The sequence below is a fragment of the Nerophis lumbriciformis genome, linkage group LG14 (genome assembly GCF_033978685.3).
Source record: "Nerophis lumbriciformis linkage group LG14, RoL_Nlum_v2.1, whole genome shotgun sequence".
NCBI classification, from domain to species: Eukaryota; Metazoa; Chordata; class Actinopteri; order Syngnathiformes; family Syngnathidae; genus Nerophis; species Nerophis lumbriciformis.
The window spans coordinates 42,763,462-42,790,559 of record NC_084561.2 but is presented as its reverse complement, the minus strand read 5'-3'; the positions used below and the strand labels follow the sequence as shown (position 1 = coordinate 42,790,559).

At 41.6% G+C, this 27,098-nt stretch overlaps 1 protein-coding gene across 2 annotated transcripts in view; it reads left to right on the top strand.

Annotated features, from left to right (window-relative positions):
• fam102bb (family with sequence similarity 102 member Bb) overlaps positions 1-27,098 on the top strand; it is a 108,869-nt gene that overhangs the window by 61,894 nt on the left and 19,877 nt on the right. Inside the window, exon 7 of one of the 2 annotated variants that reach the window (XM_061975497.2) lies at positions 17,139-17,237. The exons of the other annotated variant lie outside the window; for it this stretch is intronic. Within the exon in view, the coding sequence (XP_061831481.2) occupies positions 17,139-17,237 (99 nt within the window). The remainder of the gene's footprint in view (positions 1-17,138; positions 17,238-27,098) is intronic. 2 annotated transcript variants of the gene reach the window in all.

Below are 27,098 nucleotides of genomic sequence, written 5' to 3'. Positions count from 1 at the left end.
AGACTTGAGAGTGAGTAGATTAAAGTCTGTTCCATATATAATGACAAATAAGACCGTTTTGGGACTTTTTTCATTGTGTGCGCGAGGGCTGCGCAATTTTGGCCAAAAATGTTTCTCTGAAAACTTGATTTTCACTGGTTCTTTTTATAACCTCTTAAGGCCAAGTTGTTTGTTTACATGCTTTTTTTATTTCTCTTTGCTATTTGGGCTTATTGGACCCTAATTAGAATAAAAACTAAGAATCATCTTTTGATATGATGTACCGTATTTTCCGCACTATAAGGCGCACCTAAAAACCACAAATTTTCTCAAAAGCTGACAGTGCGCCTTATAACCCGGTGCGCTTTATATATGGATTAATATTAAGATTCATTTTCATAAAGTTTCGATCTCGCAACTACGGTAAACAGCCGCCATCTTTTTTCCCGGTAGAACAGGAAGCGCTTCTTCTTCTACGCAAGCAACCGCCAAGGTAAGCACCCGCCCCCATAGAACAGGAAGCGCTTCTTCTTCTACTGTAAGCAACCACCCGCCCCGGAAGAAGAAAAAGCGCGCGGATATTACCGTACGTTTCATTTCCTTTGTGTGTTTACATCTGTAAAGACCACAAAATGGCTCCTACTAAGCGACAGGGATCCGGTTCATGAAAAGACGCAATCTCTCCATCCGCACACGGATTACTATTTCACAGCAACTGCCTAAAGACTTTCAAGAAAAGCTGGCTACTTTCCGTGCATATTGTAAAAACAAGATAGCTGAAAAAAAGATCCGGCCAGAGAACATTATCAACATGGACGAGGTTCCACTGACTTTTGATATTCCTGTGAACCGCACTGTGGATACAACGGGAGCACGTACGGTGAATATTCGCACCACAGGGAATGAGAAGTCATCCTTCACTGTGGTTCTAGCTTGCCATGCTAATGGCCAGAAACTTCCACCCATGGTGATATTCAAAAGGAAGACCTTGCCAAAAGAGACCTTTCCAGCCGGCGTCATCATAAAAGCTAACTCGAAGGGATGGATGAAGAAAAGATGAGCGAGTGGTTAAGGTAAGTTTAAGTTTACGCGAAGAGGCCGGGTGGCTTTTTTCACGCAGCTCCGTCCATGTTGATATACGACTCCATGCGCGCCCACATCACGCTGGTTTTAATATATTATTAAAGTTTGACTGACCTATTTGACTGTTTTTTTGACATTCCTTTAGCACAGTTAGATGCGGCTTACAACACGGGGCGGCTTATAGGTGGACAAAGTTTTGAAATATGCCGTTCATTGAAGGCGCGGCTTATAACCCAGGGCGCCTTATGGTGCGGAAAATACGGTACTTAGTCCATAAGTACACAAACGTGTACTTCATGTTTAGTGACATGCTAATTCTTATTTTTACACTTTTTTTTTCAAATTCCATTATATGTTATACTCTTCTGTCACCACCAGATGGCAGTATAAGTGTCCACATAAGCGGCCATAAGACCCCAATTCAGTAGTGTACACAATTTTGGAAATAAGAGCTAAAAGGTGCTGTCCACGCATGTGGCCACTAAGCATTTAGAGCAGGGGTGTCAAACTCAAATACAGAGTGGGCCAAAATGTAAAAGTGAACAAAGCCGCGGGCCAAGGTTGAACAAATTAACCTTTTAATAGGGACCCAAACAAGTTTTGCATTGAATATTGAACCAGCAAGGCTTATATAACTTTATAGTGACATGCAAAATCCAGTTTCAAATAATAAAAATAATAATAATAATTAAAAAATATCAATGGCATATCAAATAAAATTTAATGCGTCTTTTCTATTTGCAGCCTTCTGAGGTAAATATCAAAATAAACTTTTTCCACAGCCTAATAAATTTGAAAATAAAATAACAATAATGAATGAATCAAACATTCAAGCCTTGAAGTAGCAAGAGAAAGTGCATGAATAAAAGGTTAATTATTGCTCAGTTTGCTACACTGATTTGCTTTAACACTGAATATGGAACAAGCAACGCTTATATAACTTAATAGTGCAAAATCAACTTTCAAAAAACAAACGAAAAAACATCAATGGTATATTAAATACAATTTTAATAAAAAATGGAATGCCTCTTTTCTATTTGCAGCCTTCTGAGGTAAATATCAACATTAACTTGGTGGGCGGGGGCGGGGTTTGGTGGTAGCGGGGGTGTATATTGTAGCATCCCGGAGGAGGGGTTCTGGGTATTTGTTCTGTTGTGTTTATGTTGTGTTACGGTGCGGATGTTCTCCCGAAATGTGTTTGTCATTCTGGTTTGGTGTGGTTTCATAGTGTGGCGCATATTTGTAACAGTGTTAAACTTGTTTATACGGCCACCCTCAGTGTGAGTTGTATTCACTTGTGAGTGTGTAAAAGTCGCATATGTTGTGTGACTGAGCTGGCACGCTGTTTGTATGGAGGAAAAGCGGACGTGACGACAGGTTGTAGAGGACGCTAAAGGCAGTGTCTTTAAGGCACCCCCCCCAATATTGTTGTCCGGGTGGAAATCAGGAGAAATTCAGGGGAAAGGTTGCGGGAGGGGCACTGAAATTCGGGAGTCTCCTGGGAAAATCGGGAGGGTTGGCAAGTATGAGTATTGTACACCGCCGCTGTATAATACCGGCGGGCCAGCTCTAATGTTCATTTGATATTGCCTCAAGGGCCAAATGAAATTACACGGAGAGTTTGACACCCATGATTTAGAGGTTTTAAGGAAAAAAAGACAAATTATACTTCCATTTTTACCGTTTCGATTTTTTTGGTCAAAACTAACAAAGACAACAGAGGGGTTAGGTTGCTGACGTCATCATCCATCCATCTTCTTCCGCTTATCCGAGGTCGGGTCGCGGGGGCAGCAGCCTAAGCAGGGAAGCCCAGACTTCCCTCTCCCCAGCCACTTTGTCCAGCTCCTCCCAGGGGATCCCGAGGCATTCCCAGGCCAGCCGGGAGACATAGTCTTCCCAACGTGTCCTGGGTCTTCCCCGCGGCCTCCTACCGGTCGGACGTGCCCTAAACACCTCCCTAGGGAGGCGTTCGGGTGGCATCCTGACCAGATGCCCGAACCACCTCATCTGGCTCCTCTCGATGTGGAGGAGCAGCGGCTTTACTTTGAGCTCCCCCCGGATGACAGAGCTTCTCACCCTATCTCGAAGGGAGAGACCCGCCACCCGGCGGAGGAAACTCATTTCGGCCGCTTGTACCCGTGATCTTGTCCTTTCGGTCATAACCCAAAGCTCATGACCATAGGTGAGGATGGGAACGTAGATCGACCGGTAAATTGAGAGCTTTGCCTTCCGGCTCAGCTCCTTCTTCACCACAACGGATCGATACAGTGTCCGCATTACTGAAGACGCCGCACCGATGCGCCTGTCGATCTCACGATCCACTCTTCCCTCACTCGTGAACAAGACTCCGAGGTACTTGAACTCCTCCACTTGGGGCAAGATCTCCTCCCCAACCCGGAGATGGCACTCCACCCTTTTCCGGGCGAGAACCATGGACTCGGACTTGGAGGTGCTGATTCTCATCCCAGTCGCTTCACACTCGGCTGCGAACCGATCCAGTGAGAGCTGAAGATCCTGGACAGATGAAGCCATCAGGACCACATCATCTGCAAAAAGCAGAGACCTAATCCTGCAGCCACCAAACCAGATCCCCCCAACGCCCTGACTGCGCCTAGAAATTATGTCCATAAAAGTTATGAACAGAATCGGTGACAAAGGGCAGCCTTGGCGGAGTCCAACCCTCACTGGAAACGTGTCCGACTTACTACCGGCAATGCGGACCAAGCTCTGGCACTGAGCATACAGGGAGCGGACTGCCACAATCAGACAGTCCGATACCCCATACTCTCTGAGCACTCCCCACAGGACTTCCCGAGGGACACGGTCGAATGCCTTCTCCAAGTCCACAAAACACATGTAGACTGGTTGGGCAAACTCCCATGCACCCTCAAGGACCCTGCCGAGAGTATAGAGCTGGTCCACAGTTCCACGACCAGGATGAAAACCACACTGTTCCTCCTGAATCCGAGGTTGGACTATCCGGCGTAGCCTCCTCTCCAGTACACCTGAATAGACCTTACCGGGAAGGCTGAGGAGTGTGATCCCACGATAGTTAGAACACACCCTCCGGTTCCCCTTTTTTCGGGAGTCTCCTGGGAAAATCGGGAGGGTTGGCAAGTATGAGTATTGTACACCGCCGCTGTATAATACCGGCGGGCCAGCTCTAATGTTAATTTGATATTGCTCCAAGGGCCAAATGAAATTACACGGCCAGAGTTTGACATCCATGATTTAGAGATTTTAAGGAAAAAAAGAGAAATTATACTTCCATTTTTACCGTTTCAATTTTTTTGGTCAAAACTAACAGACAACAGAGGGGTTAGGTTGCTGACGTCATCATGTTATTTGTAATGACACAGGCTAATAAAAGGGCTAAATAAATGTTAGAAACATATTTAAAGACAACTATTTGTGTCTTTTATCGTCAATCATCAGCATTTCATTCTTTATGCTCAATTTTTTTTTTTTTATTACCGTATTTTTCGGACTATAAGTCGCAGTTTTTTTCATAGTTTGGCCGGGGGTGCGACTTATACTCAGGAGCGACTTATGTGTGAAATTATTAACACATTAGCGTAAAGCAGTGATCCTCAACAGGCGGACCGCGGCCCATGTCCGGACCCAGCGACGTGTCCGTCCGGACCCAGCACAAATTATAGTAAAAAAAAAATAAAAAAAAATAATTGTTTTTATAATTATAATTATTATTAAAAAAATATAATAATTGTATTTATCTGTGAGTTATCGCTAGCGCAAGTCAACGTTATTTGTTGTTTTTAGTCAAATATCTCCACGTTTCGTTTACACTTCTCGTGTCTCTCTCTCTCTCTCTCTCACTCAGAGAGAGAAAGAGAGAGAGACGGAGTGAGAGCGAGAGAACGCCACTCTGATTGGCTAATTCCGGGGTATGGGTTGTCATCTCTTTCACAACGACGCGCTGATAGGCTGTTACCACCTGGGTCATGTGCACAGTGCATGGAACCTTTCGCTGCAGGCACACAGTTGTCTCGTATCGCTACTTCGCTAACCGTTCACTCGTCAGTCACTGAATGTGAATCAAATCACAATGGCATGCTCCAAGTTGGCTCAGGCTGGTAAAAGAAAGGTGGACAGGGAAAACCGACGTTTCAAGGAAGAATGGACAGAGAAATATGTTTTCATCCTACCTACTGCAAGTACCAGACCAATGTGACTAATATGCAACAGTACTGTTGCTCTGGTGAAAAGTGAAAATCTGAAACGTCACTATCTGAAAGAGCACCGCGAATTTGAAGAGACATTTCCTCATGATTCAGAGCTAAGAAAAAAAGAAATCACGAGGCTGAAAAAGCCATATGAAACATCAAGCAAGATTTTTGTTAAATCTATGACACAACAACAAATAGCAACAGAGCAGTAACGTGCGGTGAGGTTGATGGCTGGTGAGGCACTGACTTCATCACAGTCAGATTTACAAACATATGAACCCTAAAGAGTATCTTATTCACCATTTGATTGGCAGCAGTTAACGGGTTATGTTTAAAAGCTCATACCAGCATTCTTCCCTGCTTGGCACTCAGCATCAAGGCTTGGAATTGGGGGTTAAATCACCAAAAATTATTCCCGGGCACGGCGCCGCTGCTGCCCACTGCTCCCCTCACCTCCCAGGGGGTGATCAAGGGGATGGGTCAAATGCAGAGGACAAATTTCTTCAAAGTTCTTATTTATTTTTGTTTCAAAGAAAATATTTCATGTATTTTATTGGATATTTATTTTATTTTTGTTAATTTTAAGAGAATGTTAAACTACCTACCTCCTGCTACTATATAAGCTTGACCGATAATAAACGGACCCAGCCTGTTTCAAAAAAACATTTGTGGACCTTCAAGATTTGTACTTGAGGACCCCTGGCGTAAAGTATCAAATAATATTATTGATCTCATTCACGTAAGAGACTAGACGTATAAGATTTCATGGGATTTAGCGATTAGGAGTGACAGATTGTTTGGTAAACGTATAGCATGTTCTACATGTTATAGTTATTTGAATGACTCTTACCATAATATGTTACGTTAACATACCAGTTGGTTATTTATGCCTCATATAACGTACACTTATTCAGCCTGTGTCTATTCTTAGTGTTGGGTTTTATCAAATAAATTTCCCCAAAAAATGCGACTTACCGTATTTTCCGCACTATTAGCCGCACCTAAAAACCACAAATTTACTCAAAAGCTGACAGTGCGGCTTAAAACCCGGTGCGCTTTATATATGGATTAATATTAAGATTCATTTTCATAAAGTTTCGGTCTCGCAACTACGGTAAACAGCCGCCATCTTTTTTCCCCGTAGAAGAGGAAGTGCTTCTTCTTCTACGGCAAGCAACCGCCAAGGTAAGCACCCGCCCCCATAGAACAGGAAGCGCTTCTTCTTCTACTGTAAGCAACCACCCGCCCCGGAAGAAGAAAAAGCGCGCGGATATTACCGTACGTTTCATTTCCTTTGTGTGTTTACATCTGTAAAGACCACAAAATGGCTCCTACTAAGCGACAGGTTTCCGGTTCATGAAAAGACGCAATCTCTCCATCCGCACACGGACTACTATTTCACAGCAACTGCCTAAAGACTTTCAAGAAAAGCTTGCTACTTTCCGTGCATATTGTAAAAACAAGATAGCTTAAAAAAAGATCCGGCCAGAGAACATTATCAACATGGACGAGGTTCTACTGACTTTTGATATTCCTGTGAACCGCACTGTGGATACAACGGGAGCACGTACGGTGAATATTCGCACCACAGGGAATGAGAAGTCATCCTTCACTGTGGTTCTAGCTTGCCATGCTAATGGCCAGAAACTTCCACCCATGGTGATATTCAAAAGGAAGACCTTGCCAAAAGAGACCTTTCCAGCCGGCGTCATCATAAAAGCTAACTCGAAGGGATGGATGGATGAAGAAAAGATGAGCGAGTGGTTAAGGTAAGTTTACGCGAAGAGGCCGGGTGGCTTTTTTCACGCAGCTCCGTCCATGTTGATATACGACTCCATGCGCGCCCACATCACGCTGGTTTTTAATATATTATTAAAGTTTGACTGACCTATCTGACTGTTTTTTTGACATTCCTTTAGCGCAGTTAGATGCGGCTTATAACACGGGGCGGCTTATAGGTGGACAAAGTTTTGAAATATGCCGTTCATTGAAGGCGCAGCTTATAACCCAGGGCGGCTTATGGTGCGGAAAATACGGTATATGTTTTTTTCCTTCTTTATTATGCATTTTCGGCAGGTGCGACTTATACTCCGAAAAATACGGTAATCAATCCAACAAAACAATACACAACAACATGTAAGCAAATATTACCATTGCTGTATGTATACTTTTGACCCAGCACATTTGCTCACATTTTCAGTCGTTCATGATAAATCTACAAAAGACAAAACTTCATTAATAGAATAGAATGGAATAGAAAGTACTTTATTGATCCCTGGGGGAAATTCAGCACTACAGTTCACTCACAATAGACAACACTTAGGTATTTTTTACATGTGAATAATATAAATACAGTCTATTATACAGCATTATTCACATGTGAATAACATAAATACAGTCTATTATACAACATTATTCACATGTGAATAACATAAATACAGTCTATTATACAGCATTATTCACATGTGAATAATTTAAATACAGTCTATTATACAGCATTATTCACATGTGAATATCACAAATACAGTCTATTATACAGCATTATTCACATGTGAATAACATAAATACAGTCTATTATACAGCATTATTCACATGTGAATAATATAAATACAGTCTATTATACAGCATTATTCACATGCGAATAACACAAATACAGTCTATTATACAGCATTATTCACATGTGAATAATATAAATACAGTCTATTATACAGCATTATTCACATGTGAATAATATAAATACAGTCTATTATACAGCATTATTCACATGTGAATAATATAGTCTATTGTACAGCATTATTCACATGTGAATAACACAAATACAGTCTATTATACAGCATTATTCACATGTGAATAACATAAATACAGTCTATTATACATCATTATTCACATGTGAATAACAAATACAGTCTATTATACAGCATTATTCACATGTGAATAATATAAATACAGTCTATTATACAGCATTATTCACATGTGAATAACACAAATACAGTTTATTATACAGCATTATTCACATGTGAATAACATAAATACAGTCTATTATACAGCATTATTCACATGTGAATAACACAAATACAGTCTATTATACAGCATTATTCACATGTGAATAATATAAATACAGTCTATTATACAGCATTATTCACATGTGAATAACAAATACAGTCTATTATACAGCATTATTCACATGTGAATAACACAAATACAGTCTATTATACAGCATTATTCACATGTGAATAATATAAATACAGTCTATTATACAGCATCATTCACATGTGAATAATATAAATACAGTCTATTATACAGCATTATTCACATGTGAATAATATAAATACAGTCTATTATACAGCATTATTCACATGTAAATAATATAAATACAGTCTATTATACAGAATTATTCACATGTAAATTATATAAATACATTACACATTTACAGTACATGTACAGTCAAAAGGAACATATGCATTATACAGTCTGATGGATGTCGGTATGAAGGACTTAATGTTTTTTGTGACCAACAAGTATGTGCTCCAATCACTCTATCACAAAAAATAAGAGTTGTAGAAAGTATTGGAAAATCAAGACAGCCGTGACATGATGTTCTTTACAAGTGTATGTCCACTTTTGACCACGACTGCACGTGTAGACTAGTGCTGGTGTATGTAGTCTTCGAGCATGAACTGATGAAGCATGCTCTGATCAGAGGTAAATACTGTATGTCATCTAAGACAATCTGAACAATCCAGTTGCGATTGACTCAGTGCCCTAAGAATCAATGACCTGGATGAAGGAGAACATTTAGAGGCATATATTGTACAAGCATGTAATTGTATCTAAAATAAAGAAAACACTCCTTTAGTTAGTGCATTCTCTTTTATGTATAATTGAACAAACTCTCCCTTGGATTAGCTACAGTATGCTCTGACACTGTAGCCTCTTACATGGCTAAAAATAGGACGGTGTGTAAGTACGTACGTTTATGGGGGCTGTCTCTCCAGGGGTGGGTGTAATGAACAGTGTAACTCCAATAATTAATAATAATAAATACAAATATTTAGCATTTCAAAATAACATCCATTTGCTGAATGGCGATATAACATATATATCTCGATATTTTTTACATAAAGTAAAAACAAAACACAGAACAGTCCTAGTTACCTGAGATACTAAGTGTCATGTCTGTGTAATCATGTTTTGTTTTAAGTCATGTTTTGTTTAGTTATTGGACTCTTTAGTTTCTGGCTTTTCACTCCCTTGTCTTGTTTCCATGATTACCCATTAGTTTCACCTGTTCCACGTTTGGACTCATTGTGCACTCTTGTTTGTCACCATAGCAACCCATTAGTTTTCACCTGTCACGTCACGCACCTGTTTCACGTTTTGAGTCACGCACCTGTTTTCGTTAATCATGTCTGTAGTATTTAAGTTCATTGTTTTTCGGTTTGTCTTTCTGGTGACATCCCCACATTTATGCTCTGCACAGTTCTGACTCTTTTTTCATGTCCATCGTTCACGCTGCTCCTTTTTTGTCCATGCCAAGTAAGTTTTGTTTATTATTGCCACAGTTAGTGTTTTTTGTTGTTCATAGTTTTTGCCTTTGTGCAAGTATTTGGTTTCATAGTTTGTTCTCCGCCATTGTGCGCGCCTTTTGTTTACTTCCTTTTTTTGTAGTTTAAATAAAAATGTACTTACATTCCCGTCTCGCCCGAGCCAACTTTCCGTTGCCTTATAGAAAAACTAAACCCCAGGACCAAGTCATGACACTAAGTATGTCATTATTATGACTTAGTAAGTCAATATTTTGACTTAGTAATTTACTAAGTCAAAATATTGACTTACTGCAGTGTTTTTCAACCTTTTTTGAGCCAAGGCACATTTTTTGCATTGAAAAAATGCGGAGGCACACCACCAGCAGAAATCATTAAAAAACGAAACTCACTTGACAGTAGAAAGTCGTCGCAATTGTTGGGTATGACTTTAAAGCATAACCTAGCATGCATCACTATAGCTCTTGTCTCAAAGTAGGTGTACTGTCACCACCTGTCATATCACACCCTGACTTATTTTGCTGTTTTCCTGTGTGTAGTGTTTTAGTTCTTGTCTTGCGCTCCTATTTTGGTGGCTTTTTCTCTTTTTTTTGGTATTTTCCTGTAGCAGTTTCATGTTGTCCTTTGAGTGATATTTCCCGCATCTACTTTGTTTTAGCAATCAAGAATATTTCAGTTGTTTTTATCCTTCTTTGTGGGGACATTATTGAATGTCGTGTCATGTTCGGATGTACATTGTGGACGCCGTCTGTGCTCCACAGTAAGTCTTTGCTGTCGTCCAGCATTCTGTTTTTGTTTACTTTGTAGCCAGTTCAGTTTTAGTTTGGTTCTGCATAGCCTTCCCTAAGCTTCAATGCCTTTTCTTAGGTGCACTCACCTTTTGTTTATTTTTGGTTTAAGCATTAGACACCTTTTTACCTGCACCCTGCCTCCCGCTGTTTCCGACATCTACAAAGCAATTAGCTACCTGCTGCCACCTACTGATATGGAAGAGTATTACACGGTTACTCTGCCGAGCTCTAGACAGCACCGACACTCAACAACAACACATCATTTGCAGACTATAATTACTGGTTTGCAAAAAATATTTTTAACCCAAAAAGGTGAAATTAGATAATCTCCCACGGCACACCAGACTGTATCTCACGGCACAGTGGTTGAAAAACACTGACTTACTGTACTCCATTTTTGTCAGATGAAACAAAAATTGAGCTGTTTGTCCACAATACCCAGCAATATGTTTGGAAGAGAAAAGGTGAGGCCTTTAATTCCAGGAACACCAGGTCTACCGTCAAGCATGGTGGTGGTAGTATTATGCTCTGGGCCTGTTTTGCTGCCAATGGAACTGGTGCTTTACAGAGAGTAAATGGGACAACGAAAAAGGAGGATTAGCTCCAAATTCTTCAGGACAAGCTAAAATCATCAGCCCGGAGGTTGGGTCTTGGGCGCAGTTGGGTGTTCCAACAGGACAATGACCCCAAACACACGTCAAAAGTGGTAAAGGAATGGCTAAATCAGGCTAGAATGAAGGTTTTAGAGTGACCTTCCCAAAGTCCTGACTTAAACGTGTGGACAATGCTGAAGAAACAAGTCCATGTCAGAAAAGCAACACATTTAGCTGAACTGCACCAATTTTGTGGTCAAGTGGTCAAGCAGAAGCTTGTGGATGGCTACCAAAAGCGCCTTATTGCAGGTAAACTTGCCAAGGGACATGTAAGCAAATATTAACATTGCTGTATGTATACTTTGCTCACATTTTCAGTAGACCCATAATAAATTCATAAAAGAAGCAAACTTCATGAATGTTTTTTGTGACCAACAAGTATGTGCTCTAATCACTACATCACAAAAAAATAAGAGTTGTAGAAATGATTGGAAAGTCAAGACAGCCATGACATGATGTTCTTTACAAGTGTATGTACACTTTTGACCACCACTGTATCAGCATATATTATATACTGTATATATAATATGTAAATATTACATGATATATCTTATATTGCTACTATGGTACATTTTTCAGTCTACTTTATACCTGCATTATCCTTTCCATCCTTTGTAACAGAGCTACTGTGTGAACCAAATTCATACCTGCCAACTACTCCGGTTTTCCCGTAATTAGTACGGTTTTCATCAACCTATTCCGGGTTACGGTTGCAGTGATAAGAAATACGGTTTTTCATTAATTAAAAAAAATAATTTTTTTTTAAGTTTTATTCACGAAATCGCGTAACAACAATGACAATCGACACTGCTTCCCGTAACTTCCTATCGAGCCATTCCGAATGCCATGCGCGAGGCTATTTATAGCACCGCTGCCAAGCACGAGGCACCAGTTGCCATTGTTTCCAAACGAGCGAACGATCATGGAATCAGCCGGAGAAAAATCGCAAACGAGTCTTAAACCGAAAAGAAAACTGCAGTCATTCCGTGAAGAATATTCAAAAGCCTATCCGGGAATAATTATCCCTTCCAAAAAGGGTGAAAACTACGCGAATTGCACCTTTTTCGATCGGACACAGAGGAATTAGCGATGGATTTTAGCCACAAAAAGGTAATGACACCAATGTTATCTATTGGAATTGTTTAGTACTGTTAAAAGTGTTTATACTATTTATGCTTTCAAGTCCAAGTTGAAGAAATCTTGTTAAATGTTGACAGCATAACTACCAAAATACAGAAGTATGTCCTTAATATTTTTGCAGTGCTATTTCTGTTGAAAAGTTCAAATGATTACATTAGAGATGTGATGTGCCACTTTTCAAGTGTCTGATGGCTTCAATTAATTTTCATTCATTTTTCATATTTTGAATTCTTTTGAAAGGCTTACAAAAAAACTACATTTGAATTGTAATTCCATGCTATTGACAGGACTATTAATTTTAATGAAGTTAGCTTACCATGTTTACAGTATGATAATTGTGATAGAAATGTGAATTTTAGGCACAGAATATTTTTTACAATTGAACAAGGCAGTAGATTATACAAGCTTGGACAGAAAGTTAATAATGACACCAATTTTTTTTAAATGGAATTGTTTAGTACTGTTTTACCATTTGTTTACTGTAAAAAGTGTTTATAGTGGTTAGAGTGTCCGTCCTGAGATCGGTAGGTTGGGAGTTCAAATCCCGGCCGAGTCATACCAAAGACTATAAAAATGGGACCCATTACCTCCCTGCTTGGCACTCAGCATCAAGGGTTGGAATTGGGGGTTAAATCACCAAAATGATTCCCGGGCGCAGCCACCGCTGCTGCCCACTGCTCCCCTCACCTCCCAGGGGGTGATCAAGGGTGATGGGTCAAATGCAGAGAATAATTTCGCCACACCTAGTGTGTGTGTGACAATCATTGGTACTTTACTTTACTTTACTTTATACTGTTTATACTTTCAATTAACAAATTGAAGTCTTGTGAAAGGTTGACAGGATAACTGGCATTAACTGTCAAAATAATTTCAAACTATTGAAGTTAGCTTACAGAATAAACATGTCAATCAACCCATATGATTTTTGCTGTAATATTTTTGTTTTGAAAAGTCACTGTGACTGATAGAAAAGTGATGGTTTTAGCAACATTTTAACCTGTCTGAATGCTAATAATCATTTTGCATTGGGGGGCGAACCTGAACCCCCCACCAGGACTTTGTCCTGGACCTACCGGGGCCTGCGGCCCCTGGACCCTGGCTACTAGGTTTTTCTGATTTCAAAAGTTGGCAGGTATGCAAATTCCCCTTGTGGATCAATAAAGTTAGTCTAAGTCTAAGTCCAGCAGGTTTGTGTGCCTAAGCAAGTCTGTTGCATGATGAAAAAAAGAGGACCTAAAATGGAACTTTGAGGAACACTACTAGTATAATTGAAGAAGCTGAACAAATGACTACAGACTGCATTTGAAGTAAACAACACCTTAGTTACATAAATCATAATACAGAAAAATTGTAACTGCCAAAAATAGGAGAACCAATTGAAGAACAACCTGTTATGTAAATCAGAAGTTAGGACCTCAGTGTTTGCCAATGTGTTTACAGTGGTCCAAGTTCCTCTATAAACACGAGCACTCTAGTGTTTCTAGGAATTTGCTGCAAAAATGTTTGTCTCCCAAGTTTTGAAGTAAATCTGGGGGCTGGTATGCTGTCATTCCTGTTTAGGATTCTGGCCTCCAGGCCGCTAGTTGAATAGCCCCGGAGTTAAGGAATACAGGACCGTCTCAGAAAATTAGTATATTGTGATAACGTCCTTTATTTTCTGTAATGCAACTAAAAACAGGAAATTGTCAAACATTCTGGATTCATTACACATCAACTGAAATATTGCAAGCCTTTTATTATTTTAATATTGCTGATTATGGCATACAGCTTAAGAAAACTCAAAAATCCCATCTCAGAAAATGTGAATATTTCCTCAGACCAAGTAAAAAAAAAAAGATTTAGAACAGCAAAACAAAATCAAACATTTGAAAATGTCAATTAATGCACTCAGTACTTGGTTGGGAATCCTTTTGCACGGATTACTGCACCAATGCGGCGTGGCATGGAGGCAATCAGCCTGTGGCATTGCTGAGGTGTTATGGATGCCCAGGATGCTTCAATAGCGGCCTTTAGCTCATTTGCATTATTGGCTCTGGTGTCTTTCAGCTTCTTCTTCACAATACCCCACAAATTCTGTTTGGGGTTCAGGTCAGGGGAGTTGGCAGGCCAATCGAGGACAGTAATGCCATGGTCAGTACACCAGTTACTGGTGGTTTTGGCACTGTGGGCAGGTGCCAGATCATGTTGGAAAATGAAATCATCATCTCCATAGAGCTTTTCAACAGATACAGCTACAATAGCCGTATTCCCATGGTCAAGCCACTCCTGAACTCAAGACAACGGAAGAAGCGTCTGACTTGGGCTATGGAAAAGAAGCACTGGACAGTTGCAGAGTGGTCCAGAGTCCTGTTTTCAGACGAAAGCAAGTTTTGTATTTAATTTGGAAGTCAAGGCGCTAGAGTCTGGAGGAAGGCTGGAGAGGAGCAAAATCCAAGTTGCTTGAAATCCAGTGTGAAGTTCCCACAGTCAGCAATGGTTTGGGGAGCCATGCCAGCTGCTGGTGTTGGTCCACTGTGTTTCATCAAGTCCAGAGTCAATGCAGCTGTGTACCAAGAGATTTTAGAGCACTACATGCTTCCATCTGTTGAAAAGCTCTATGGAGATGATGATTTCATTTTCCAGCATGATCCAGCAGTGCTAAAACCACCAGTAACTGGTGTACTGACCATGGCATTACTGTCCTCGATTGGCCTGCCAACTCCCCTGACCTGAACCCCATAGAGAATTTGTGGGGTATTGTGAAGAAGAAGCTGAAAGATACCAGACTCAATAATGCAAATGAGCTAAAGGCCGCTATTGAAGCATCCTGGGCATCCATAACACCTCAGCAATGCCACAGGCTGATTGCCTCCATGCCACGCCGCATTGGTGCAGTAATCCGTGCAAAAGGATTCCTAACCAAGTACTGAGTGCATTAATTGACATTTTCAAATGTTTGATTTTACTGTTATAAATCTTTTTTTTTTTACTTGGTCTGAGGCCCCAGGGGTAGATGAGATCCGCCCGGAGTTCCTTAAGGCTCTGGATGCTGTGGGGCTGTCTTGGTTGACAAGACTCTGCAGCATCGCGTGGACATCGGGGGCGGTACCTCTGGATTGGCAGACCGGGGTGGTGGTTCCTCTCTTTAAGAAGGGGAACCGGAGGGTGTGTTCTAACTATCGTGGGATCACACTCCTCAGCCTTCCCGGTAAGGTCTATTCAGGTGTACTGGAGAGGAGGCTACGCCGGATAGTCGAACCTCGGATTCAGGAGGAACAGTGTGGTTTTCGTCCTGGTCGTGGAACTGTGGACCAGCTCTATACTCTCGGCAGGGTCCTTGAGGGTGCATGGGAGTTTGCCCAACCAGTCTACATGTGTTTTGTGGACTTGGAGAAGGCATTCGACCGTGTCCCTCGGGAAGTCCTGTGGGGAGTGCTCGGAGAGTATGGGGTATCGGACTGTCTGATTGTGGCAGTCCGCTCCCTGTATGCTCAGTGCCAGTGCTTGGTCCGCATTGCCGGCAGTAAGTCGGACACGTTTCCAGTGAGGGTTGGACTCCGCCAAGGCTGCCCTTTGTCACCGATTCTGTTCATAACTTTTATGGACAGAATTTCTAGGCGCAGTCATGGCGTTGAGGGGATCTGGTTTGGTGGCTGCAGGATTAGGTCTCTGCTTTTTGCAGATGATGTGGTCCTGTTGGCTTAATCTGGCCAGGATCTTCAGCTCTCACTGGATCGGTTCGCAGCCGAGTGTGAAGCGACTGAGATGAGAATCAGCACTTCCAAGTTCTCGCTCGGAAAAGGGTGGAGTGCCATCTCCGGGTTGGGGAGGAGATCTTGCCCCAAGTGGAGGAGTTCAAGTACCTCGGAGTCTTGTTCACGAGTGAGGGAAGAGTGGATCGTGAGGTCGACAGGCGGATCGGTGCGGCGTCTTCAGTAATGCGGACGCTGTATCGATCCGTTGTGGTGAAGAAGGAGCTGAGCCGGAAGGCAAAGCTCTCGATTTACCGGTCGATCTACGTTCCCATCCTCACCTATGGTCATGAGCTTTGGGTTATGACCGAAAGGACAAGATCACGGGTACAAGCGGCCGAAATGAGTTTCCTCCGCCGGGTGGCGGGGCTCTCCCTTAGAGATAGGGTGAGAAGCTCTGCCATCCGGGGGGAGCTCAAAGTAAAGCCGCTGCTCCTCCACATCGAGAGGAGCCAGATGAGGTGGTTCGGGCATCTGGTCAGGATGCCACCCGAACGCCTCCCTAGGGAGGTGTTTAGGGCACGTCCGACCGGTAGGAGGCCACGGGGAAGACCCAGGACACGTTGGGAAGACTATGTCTCCCGGCTGGCCTGGGAACGCCTCGGGATCCCCCGGGAGGAGCTGGACGAAGTGGCTGGGGAGAGGGAAGTCTGGGCTTCCCTGCTTAGGCTGCTGCCCCCGCGACCCGACCTCGGATAAGCGGAAGAAGATGGATGGATGGATGGATGGATGGGATTTTTGAGTTTTCTTAAGCTGTATGCCATAATCAGCAATATTAAAATAATAAAAGGCTTGCAATATTTCAGTTGATGTGTAATGAATCCAGAATGTATGACATTTCCATGTTTTTAGTTGCATTACAGAAAATAAAGGACTTTATCACAATATTCTAACTTTCTGAGACAGTCCTGTATATTCATTTCAAAATGGATCATGGTGCTGTGATGTTGTTGCACCAAACACACACACAGACTTAACAGGATCTCATATGTCGGTTTTTTTCTTTCTTTTTTTTTTTTAATTACAACAGAGGGTCGAGAAGTCAAGTGTCCTGTGGCGTCCGACGATCTCGGCGGCTGCGGCCACTCACGGACTTCCAGCTACGCCAGCCAACAGTCCAAACTCTCAGGTAATGTCATTCTGTTGTGACGCCAACGTTATCTAATCATTTTAATTCAGACGGAGGACACAATACTGTAACTCAGTGTTTTTCAACCAATGTGCCGTCTGGTGTGCCGTGGGAGATGAGCTAATTTCACCTATTTAGGTTAAAAATATTATTTGCAAACCAGTAATTACAGTCTGCAAATGATGTGTTGTTGTTGAGTGTCGGTGCTGTCTCGAGCTCGGCAGAGTAACCGTGTAATACTCTTCCATATCAGTAGGTGGCAGCAGGTAGCTAATTGCTTTGTAGATGTCGGAAACAGCGGGAGGCAGTGTGCAGGTAAAAAGGTGTCTAATGCTTAAACCAAAAATAAACAAAAGGTGAGTGCCCCCTAAGAAAAGGCATTGAAGCTTAGGGAAGGCTATGCAGAACGAAACTAAAACTGAACTGGCTACTAAGTAAACAAAAACAGAATGCTGGACGACAGCAAAGACTTACTGCGGGGCAAAGATGGCGTCCACAATGTACATCTGAACATGACATGACAATCAACAATGTCCCACAAATAAGGATAAAAATTAGAGATGTCCGATAACATCGGACTGCCGATGTTATCGACCGATAAATGCTTTAAAATGTAATATCGGAATTTATCGGTATCAAAAAGTAAAACAATTTAAAACGCCGCTGTGTACACGGACGTAGGGAGAAGTACAGAGCGCCAATAAACCTTAAAGCAGTGGTTCTCAAACTTTTTTTGTCATCCCCCACTTTGGACAAGGGGGAGTTTTCAAGCCCCACCTGCCCCCATCACCCCAACAGAGCGCTAATGCCAAGCTTTAACATTTTCAAATTTATTGAACATCAAGTTGTATACATTCGAACTCAATAACATAAAATAACATTAAGTTCAATAATAAATAAAATAACTGTGCAGCTGTGGTATAACTTGCATCAAGTTCAATAATAAATAAAATAACTTCCATCAAGTTCAATAATAAATAAAACAAAAGTGTTATAACTTGCATCAAGTTCAATAATAAATCAAAAAAAGTGTTATAACTTGCATCACGTTCAAAAATAAATCAAAAAAACTGTTATAACTTGCATCAAGTTCAATAATAAATCAAAAAAAGTGTTATAACTTGCATCACGTTCAATAATAAATCAAAAAAAGTGTTATAACTTGCATCAAGTTCAATAATAAATCAAATAAAAGTGTTATAACTTGCATCAAGTTCAATAATAAATCAAAAAAGTGTTATAACTTGCATCAAGTTCAATAATAAATCAAAAAAGTGTTATAACTTGCATCAAGTTCAATAATAAATCAAAAAGTGTTATAACTTGCATCACGTTCAATAATAAATCAAAAAAAAGTGTTATAACTTGCATCAAGTTCAATAATAAATCAAAAAAAGTGTTATAACTTGCATCAAGTTCAATAATAAATAAAACAAAAGTGTTATAACTTGCATCAAGTTCAATAATAAAAAAAAGGGTTATAACTTGCATCAAGTTCAATAATAAATCAAATAAAAGTGTTATAACTTGCATCAAGTTCAATAATAAATCAAATAACTTGCATCAAGTTCAATAATAAATCAAAAAAAGTGTTATAACTTGCATCAAGTTCAATAATAAATAAAACAAAAGTGTTATAACTTGCATCAAGTTCAATAATAAATCAAAAAAAGTGTTATAACTTGCATCAAGTTCAATAATAAATAAAACAAAAGTGTTATAACTTGCATCAAGTTCAATAATAAATAAAACAAAAGTGTTATAACTTGCATCAAGTTCAATAATAAATCAAAAAAAGTGTTATAACTTGCATCAAGTTCAATAATAAATAAAACAAAAGTGTTATAACTTGCATCAAGTTCAATAATAAATCAAAAAAAGTGTTATAACTTGCATCAAGTTCAATAATAAATCAAATAACTTGCATCAAGTTCAATAATAAATACAATAAAAGTGCCACTTTGCAATCTTTGCAAAAAAAAAAGGAGGAGCTATGCATTTGGCAAGACAGGGCAAGTGACAGCACTTTCCCCCAGGAGAGCCACCTTGCTTCACTGTGAAACAGCACGGCTGTATGATCAGCTCCCATTTCCTCACACAGTGCAGAGAACAGTCGCGCTTTCAGTGGTCGTGTTTTGATCAAATTTACCGCGCTCACAACATGTTAAAACCTCATTGAGTTGGGGGCTGAGCTGCCTTGACGTGAGTGCTTCCCGGTGAATGACACAGTGTGTGCCCGTCACATTTTTGTTTCTCTGCAGGCGCTGGCTCTGGCTCGACGACCTTTGAGGTGCGAGTCACAAATGTATATATTTGTGTAATTGTGGTCCACACATTAGCCTGCTACGCATCCGCGCGAAAGTTTGTTCCGCTTAGCCCCGCCCCCATTAGTTACTGTTGCTATGTCTGTCAAACTTTCGCTCGTACCGAGAAATATAAAGCCTACAGTAAAAATAAGTACCGGTAATTTCCATTTATTTATATAGCGGATTTCACAGACAGAATCACAAAGTGATTTACAGTGTGTATAGAAAATGAAAGCATAGTAAAAAAAATAATCTAAGAATATAATAATTTAAAAAAAAAATTTAAAGTGAAATTTCCTCCCGTTCCTCGCGCCCCACCTGTCATGTCTCTATTCCCCACCAGTGGGGCGCGCCCCACACTTTGAGAAACGCTGCCTTAAAGGCACTGCCTTTGCGTGTCGGCCCAATCACTTAATATCTACGGCTTTTCACACACACAAGTGAATGCAAGGCATACTTGGTCAACAGCCATACAGGTCACACTGAGGGTGGCCGTATAAACAACTTTAACACTGTTACAAATATGCGCCACACTGTGAACCCACACCAAACAAGAATGACAAACACATTTCGGGAGAACATCCGCACAGTAACACAACATAAACACAACAGAACAAATACCCAGAACCCCTTGCAGCACTAACTCTTTCGGGACGCTACAATATACACCCCCCCCCCGCTACCCCCTAAACCCCGCCCACCTCAACCTCCTCATGCTCTCTCAGGGAGAGCATGTCCCAAGTTCCAAGCTGCTGTTTTGAGGCATGTTAAAAGAAATAATGCACTTTGTGACTTCAATAATAAATATGGCAGTGCCATGTTGGCATTTTTCGCCATAACTTGAGTTGATTTATTTTGGAAAACCTTGTTACATTGTTTAATGCATCCAGCGGGGCATCACAACAAAATGAGGCATAATAATGTGATAATTCCACCACTGTATATATATCGGTATCGGTTGATATCGGAATCGGTATTTAAGAGTTGGACAATATCGGATATCGGCAAAAAAAAACATTATCGGACATCTCTAATAAAAACAACTGAAATATTCTTGATTGCTAAAACAAAGTAGATGCGGGAAATATCACTCAAAGGAAGACATAAAACTGCTACAGGAAAATACCAAAAAAAGAGAAAGAGCCACTAAAATAGGAGCGCAAGACAAGAAGTAAAACACTACACACAGGAAAACAGCAAAAAAAGTCCAAATAAGTCAGGGTGTGATGTGACAGGTGGTGACAGTACATCTACTTTGAGACAAGAGCTATAGTGATGCATGCTTGGTTATGCTTTAAAGTCATATCCAACGACTTTTTACTGTCAACTGAGTTTTGTTTTTCAATGATTTGTGCTGGTGGTGTGCCTCCGCATTTTGTCAAGGCAAAAAATATGCCTTGGCTCAGAAAAGGTTGAAAAACACTGCGGTAACTTGATCTTTTGAAATTAGACTGAACGGTTTTCTTCCAACGTGAGAATCAGGTTTCAGTCGTAGGCGCATCAGGAGAGAGAGTAATAAAAGAAGAGAGGAAGCAGAGAGTGAATCACTGGCACTATTAGCCTTCTAATTTGAAACCGTGAAACAGTTTTTCCTGCCACATTTGACTCTTGATGGATCATTGCAGGAGGGGCGCATGTGTGCAACTCAAAATGTTGGAACTGATGTCCACAAATGTCTAGGACTTCAAATTGCATCAGCATGATTGTGTCATTTGCCAAATCACAAAATGGAACAAAAGATCCTACATTCTAAATGAAAATAAATGTGATTACTGATTATGCATATGTCATACTTACCAACCTTGAGACCTCTGATATCGGGAGGTGGGGGGAGGGGGCGAAGTGGGCGTGGAGGAGTATATTTACAGCTAGAATTCACCAAGTCAAGTATTTCATATATATATATATATACATATATATATATATATATATATATATATATATATATCTAAGAAATACTTGACTTTCAGTGAATTCTAGCTCAACTCAACAATGAGTAGATGAGTGTTATGTGTGTGTATATGTGTAAATAAATGAACACTGAAATTCAAGTATTTCTTTTATTTATATATACATATATATATATAATAAAATAAATATATATATATATATAGCTAGAATTCACCAAGTCAAGTATTTCATAGATATATTATATATATATATATATATATATACATATATATATTTTTTTAATATATGTTATATATATATATATATACATATTATATATATATATATATACACATATATATATATATATATACATATATATATATACCTAAGAAATACTTGACTTTCAGTGAATTCTAGCTATATATATATATATATATATATGTCTTAATAAGGTTATCCAAAAAATAGTGCTCGATACCGTAGTAGAGCGCAATATATGTATGTGTGGGAAAAAAATCACAAGACTACTTCATCTCTACAGGCTTGTTTCATGAGGGGTTCCCTCAATCATCAGGAGATGAAAATCTCCTGATGATTGAGGGCGGCATGGCGTAGTGGGTAGAGCAACCGTGCCAGAAACCTGAGGGTTGCAGGTTCGCTCCCCGCCTCTTACCATCCAAAAATCGCTGCCGTTGTGTCCTTGGGCGGGACACTTCACCCTTTGCCCCCGGTGCCACTCACACCAGTGAATTGAATGATGAATGACAGGTGGTGGTCGGAGGGGCCGTTGGCGCAAATTGCAGCCACGCTTCCGTCAGTCTACCCCAGGGCAGCTGTGGCTATGAAAGTAGCTTACCATCACCAGGTGTGAATGATTGATGGGTTCTACATGTAAAGCGACTTTGGGTACTTAGAAAAGCGCTATATAAATCCCAGTTATTATTATTATTATTATTAAACAGGCCTGTAGAGATGAAGTAGTCTTGTGATTTTTTTCCCACACATACATATATATATATATATATATATATATATATATATATATATATATATATATATATTTATTTATTTTATTATATATATATGTACATATAAATAAAAGAAATACTTGAATTTCAGTGTTCATTTAATTACACATATACACACACATGACACTCATCTACTCATTGTTGAGTTAAGGGTTGAATTGTCCATCCTTGTTCTATTCTCTGTCACTATTTTTCTAACCATGCTGAACACCCTCTCTGATGATGCATTGCTGTGTGGCACGCACAAAAGTGCTTTCATCAAATGCATTAGAGTCTGGAATCTTCCATCTCTCCCTAGCATGGCCCAAAACCTGGTCAATCTTTGCTTCCTGAGGAAGATCTTCAGTGCCAAGCACTTGGTAGTCCACTACTTCTTCCCGGAGGCTATCCAGGTCCACTTACAAGCTGTTATGAGAGTAGCGTATGTGTGTGTGTGTGGCCCTTTAACATACTTGCCAACCCCGAAATTCAGCGCCTCTCCCGAAAACCTCCCGGGACAAATTTTCTCCCGAAAATCTCCCGAAATTCAGGCGGACTCAGGTCCATAATAACAAATATTTTATTGGAGTATTAACCCACAATTTAAACAGCATACCTGCCCAATCACGTTATAACTGTAGAATGATGGAGGGCGAGTTCTTGCTTTCTTATGTGGGTTTATTGTTAGACAGTTTCATTAACGTCCTCCCAGCGCGGCAACATCACACAACAACAGCAGTCACGTTTTTCGTCTACCGTAAAGCAGTTCGTCTGCCGTAAACAGCAATGTTGTGACACTCTTAAACAGGACAATACTGCCATCTGGTGCATTTGATGAAAGCACTTTTGTGCGTGCCACACAGCAATGCATCATCAGAGAGGGTGTTCAGCATGGTTCAAAAAATAGTGACAGAGAATAGAACAAGGATGGACAATTCAACCCTTAACTCAACAATGAGTAGATGAGTGTTATGTGTGTGTATATTTGTAAATAAATGAACACTGAAATTCAAGTATTTATTTTATATACCGTATTTTCCGCACCATAAGGCGCCCTGGGTTAAAAGCCGCGCCTTCAATGAACGGCATATTTCAAAACTTTGTCCACCTATAAGCCGCCCCGTGTTGTAAGCCGCATCTAACTGCGCTAAAGGAATGTCAAAAAAACAGTCAAATAGGTCAGTCAAACTTTAATAATATATTAAAACCAGCGTGATGTGGGCGCGCATGGAATCGTATATCAACATGGACGGAGCTGCGTGAAAAAAGCCACCCGGCCTCTTCGCGTAAACTTAAACTTACCTTAACCACTCGCTCATCTTTTCTTCATCCATCCCTTCGAGTTAGCTTTTATGATGACGCTGGCTGGAAAGGTCTCTTTTGGCAAGGTCTTCCTTTTGAATATCACCATGGGTGGAAGTTTCTGGCCATTAGCATGGCAAGCTAGAACCACAGTGAAGGATGACTTCTCATTCCCTGTGGTGCGAATATTCACCGTACGTGCTCCCGTTGTATCCACAGTGCGGTTCACAGGAATATCAGTTGCTGTGAAATAGTAATCCGTGTGCGGATGGAGAGATTGCGTCTTTTCATGAACCGGATCCTTGTCGCTTAGTAGGAGCCATTTTGTGGTCTTTACAGATGTAAACAGGAAATGAAACGTACGGTAATATCCGCACGCTTTTTCTTCTTCTACGCGGGCGGGTGGTTGCTTACAGTAGAAGAAGAAGCGCTTCCTGTTCTATGGGGGCGGGTGCTTACCTTGGCGGTTGCTTGCGTAGAAGAAGAAGCGCTTCCTGTTCTACCGGGAAAAAAGATGGCGGCTGTTTACCGTAGTTGCGAGATCGAAACTTTATGAAAATGAATCGTAATATTAATCCATATATAAAGCGCACCGGGTTATAAGGCGCACTGTCAGCTTTTGAGAAAATTTGTGGTTTTTAGGTGCGCCTTATAGTGCGGAAAATACGGTATATATATATATATATATATATATATATATATATATATATGAAATACTTGACTTGGTGAATTCTAGCTGTAAATATACTCCTCCCCTTTTAGCCACGCCCCCAACCACGCCCCCTCCCCCCACCTCCCGAAATCGGAGGTCTCAAGGTTGGCAAGTATGCCCTTTAATAGGTGAGCATGTGAGGTGAGTGACGTCAGTGAGTGTGTGGGCGAGAGAAGAGAGGGAGCGGTAGCGTGAGTGCGGGCGGGCACTAGTTTGTTTTGTGTTGGATTGGCTGTGTGCAAGCAACCAATAAAGCAAGATTTGCAACTAATCGCCGGACTCAGGCAGGAAAGGTGCAACAAAACGTATTTCTTCATCTTACTCGTCGTCGGCGTCGCCATGGCGGTATCTTCCTCGTTCTTCCGCTTCGTCTCCTTGTTGTGCGCGCAGTTGTGCACTGCACTCTCTAAAAGCCGTATATGTTATTGATGTTATAGATGGCAGTATTGTCCTGTTTAAGAGTGTCACAACATTGCGTTTTACGGCAGACAAACTGCTTTACGGTAGACAAAAACATGACTGCTGTTGTTGTTGTGTGTTGTTACAACGCTGGGAGGACGTTAATGAAACTGCCTAACAATAAACCCACATAAGAAACCAAGAACTCGCCCTCCATCATTCTACAGTTATAACGTGATTGGGCAGGCACGCTGTTTATATCGTGGGAAAGTGGACTCAGGTCCGCATGGAGCTGGAGGGGGCGTGGCCTCCAGCTCCACCTGAATTTCGGGAAAAAATTTGTCCCGGGAGGTTTAAGGGAGAGGCGCTGAATTTCGGGAGTCTCCCGGAAAACCTGGGAGGGTTGGCAAGTATGGCATATGTCCATTTTGGATACCATTGCCAAAGTACTAATGTTATATTGCGATTGACTTGAAATCAGCCGCAGACTTGGCAAGCAGAGACCGCGTCCCCTTATGAAAAGGCTAATTATATTGAAAGTAGCCACATGCTTCAGCAGGTTTGTGGTCTGACCACTCAGTGCTTCTTTCTCCCGTTTGACCGACTGTCAGCTCTCGTTGCCTTGTCTACGAGAACTGAACGCAGGCTGAAATAAAATAGGAAAAAAAAGAAATTGTCGTGTCAGGAAGAAGAAGATAGATGTGCGGGGCCAAAACTGACCCCAGGAAGTTAGAGCTGGACCGCGACTGAAAAGATAGTTGCTACAATGATGTGTAAACTTTAGAAGAGGCGGGTGGCTGATTACCCCCAATATAAATTTGTCATTGACAACAAAATGTGTTTATACAGCAGCCTGCTCACATGATCAGTTTTACATGAACCCCCTCATCTCCCACCCCATGCACCAGGTTTTACCCCTAATGGCGCAATTGCGCACTGCTCACGCGTCCTCTGAGCACAGCAAATTAATGCCGCGCAGGAAATCAAAAATCCCATCTGAACTTTAAACAAAATAAACGCATTGTATGATTTTGCAATGCCGAGGTTCGACTATCCGGCGTAGCCTCCTCTCCAGTACACCTGAATAGACCTTACCGGGAAGGCTGAGGAGTGTGATCCCACGATAGTTAGAACACACCCTCCGATTCCCCTTCTTAAAGGAACCACCACCCCGGTCTGCCAATCCAGTGGTACCGCCCCCGATGTCCACGCGATGTTGCAGAGTCTTGTCAACCAAGACAGCCCCACAGCATCCAGAGCCTTAAGGAACTACGGGCGGATCTCATCTACCCCCGAGGCCTTGACACCAAGGAGCTTTTTAACTACCTCAGCAACCTCAGCCCCAGAAATAGGAGAGCCCACCACAGACTCCCCAGGCACTGCTTCCTCATAGGAAGACGTGTTGGTGGGATTGAGGAGGTCTTCGAAGTATTCCCTCCACCGATCCACAACATCCGCAGTCGAGGTCAGCAGAACACCATCCTCACCATACACGGTGCTGATAGTGCACTGCTTCCCCTTCCTGAGGCGGCGGATGGTGGTCCAGAATTGCTTCGAAGCCGTCCGGAAGTCGTTTTCCATGGCCTCACCGAACTCCTCCCATGTTCGAGTTTTTGCCTCTGCGACCGCTGAAGCCGCACACCGCTTGGCCTGTCGGTACCTGTCCTATGAGCCAAAAGAACCCGATAGGACTCCTTCTTCAGCTTGACGGCATCCCTCACCGCCGGTGTCCACCAACGGGTTCTAGGATTACCGCCACGACAAGCACCAACTACCTTGCGGCCACAGACCTTACCAGTTCGCAGCTGAGTGTGAAGCGACTGGGATGAGAATCAGCACCTCCAAGTCCGAGTCCATGGTTCTCGCCCGGAAAAGGGTGGAGTGCCATCTCCGGGTTGGGGAGGAGATCTTGCCCCAAGTGGAGGAGTTCAAGTACCTCGGAGTCTTGTTCACGAGTGAGGGAAGAGTGGATGGTGAGATCGACAGGCGGATCGGTGCGGCGTCTTCAGTAATGCGGACGCTGTATCGATCCGTTGTGGTGAAGAAGGAGCTGAGCCGGAAGGCAAAGCTCTCAATTTACCGGTCGATCTACGTTCCCATCCTCACCTATGGTCATGAGCTTTGGGTTATGACCGAAAGGACAAGATCACGGGTACAAGCGGCCCAAATGAGTTTCCTCCGCCGGGTGGCGGGGCTCTCCCTTAGAGATAGGGTGAGAAGCTCTGTCATTCGGGAGGAACTC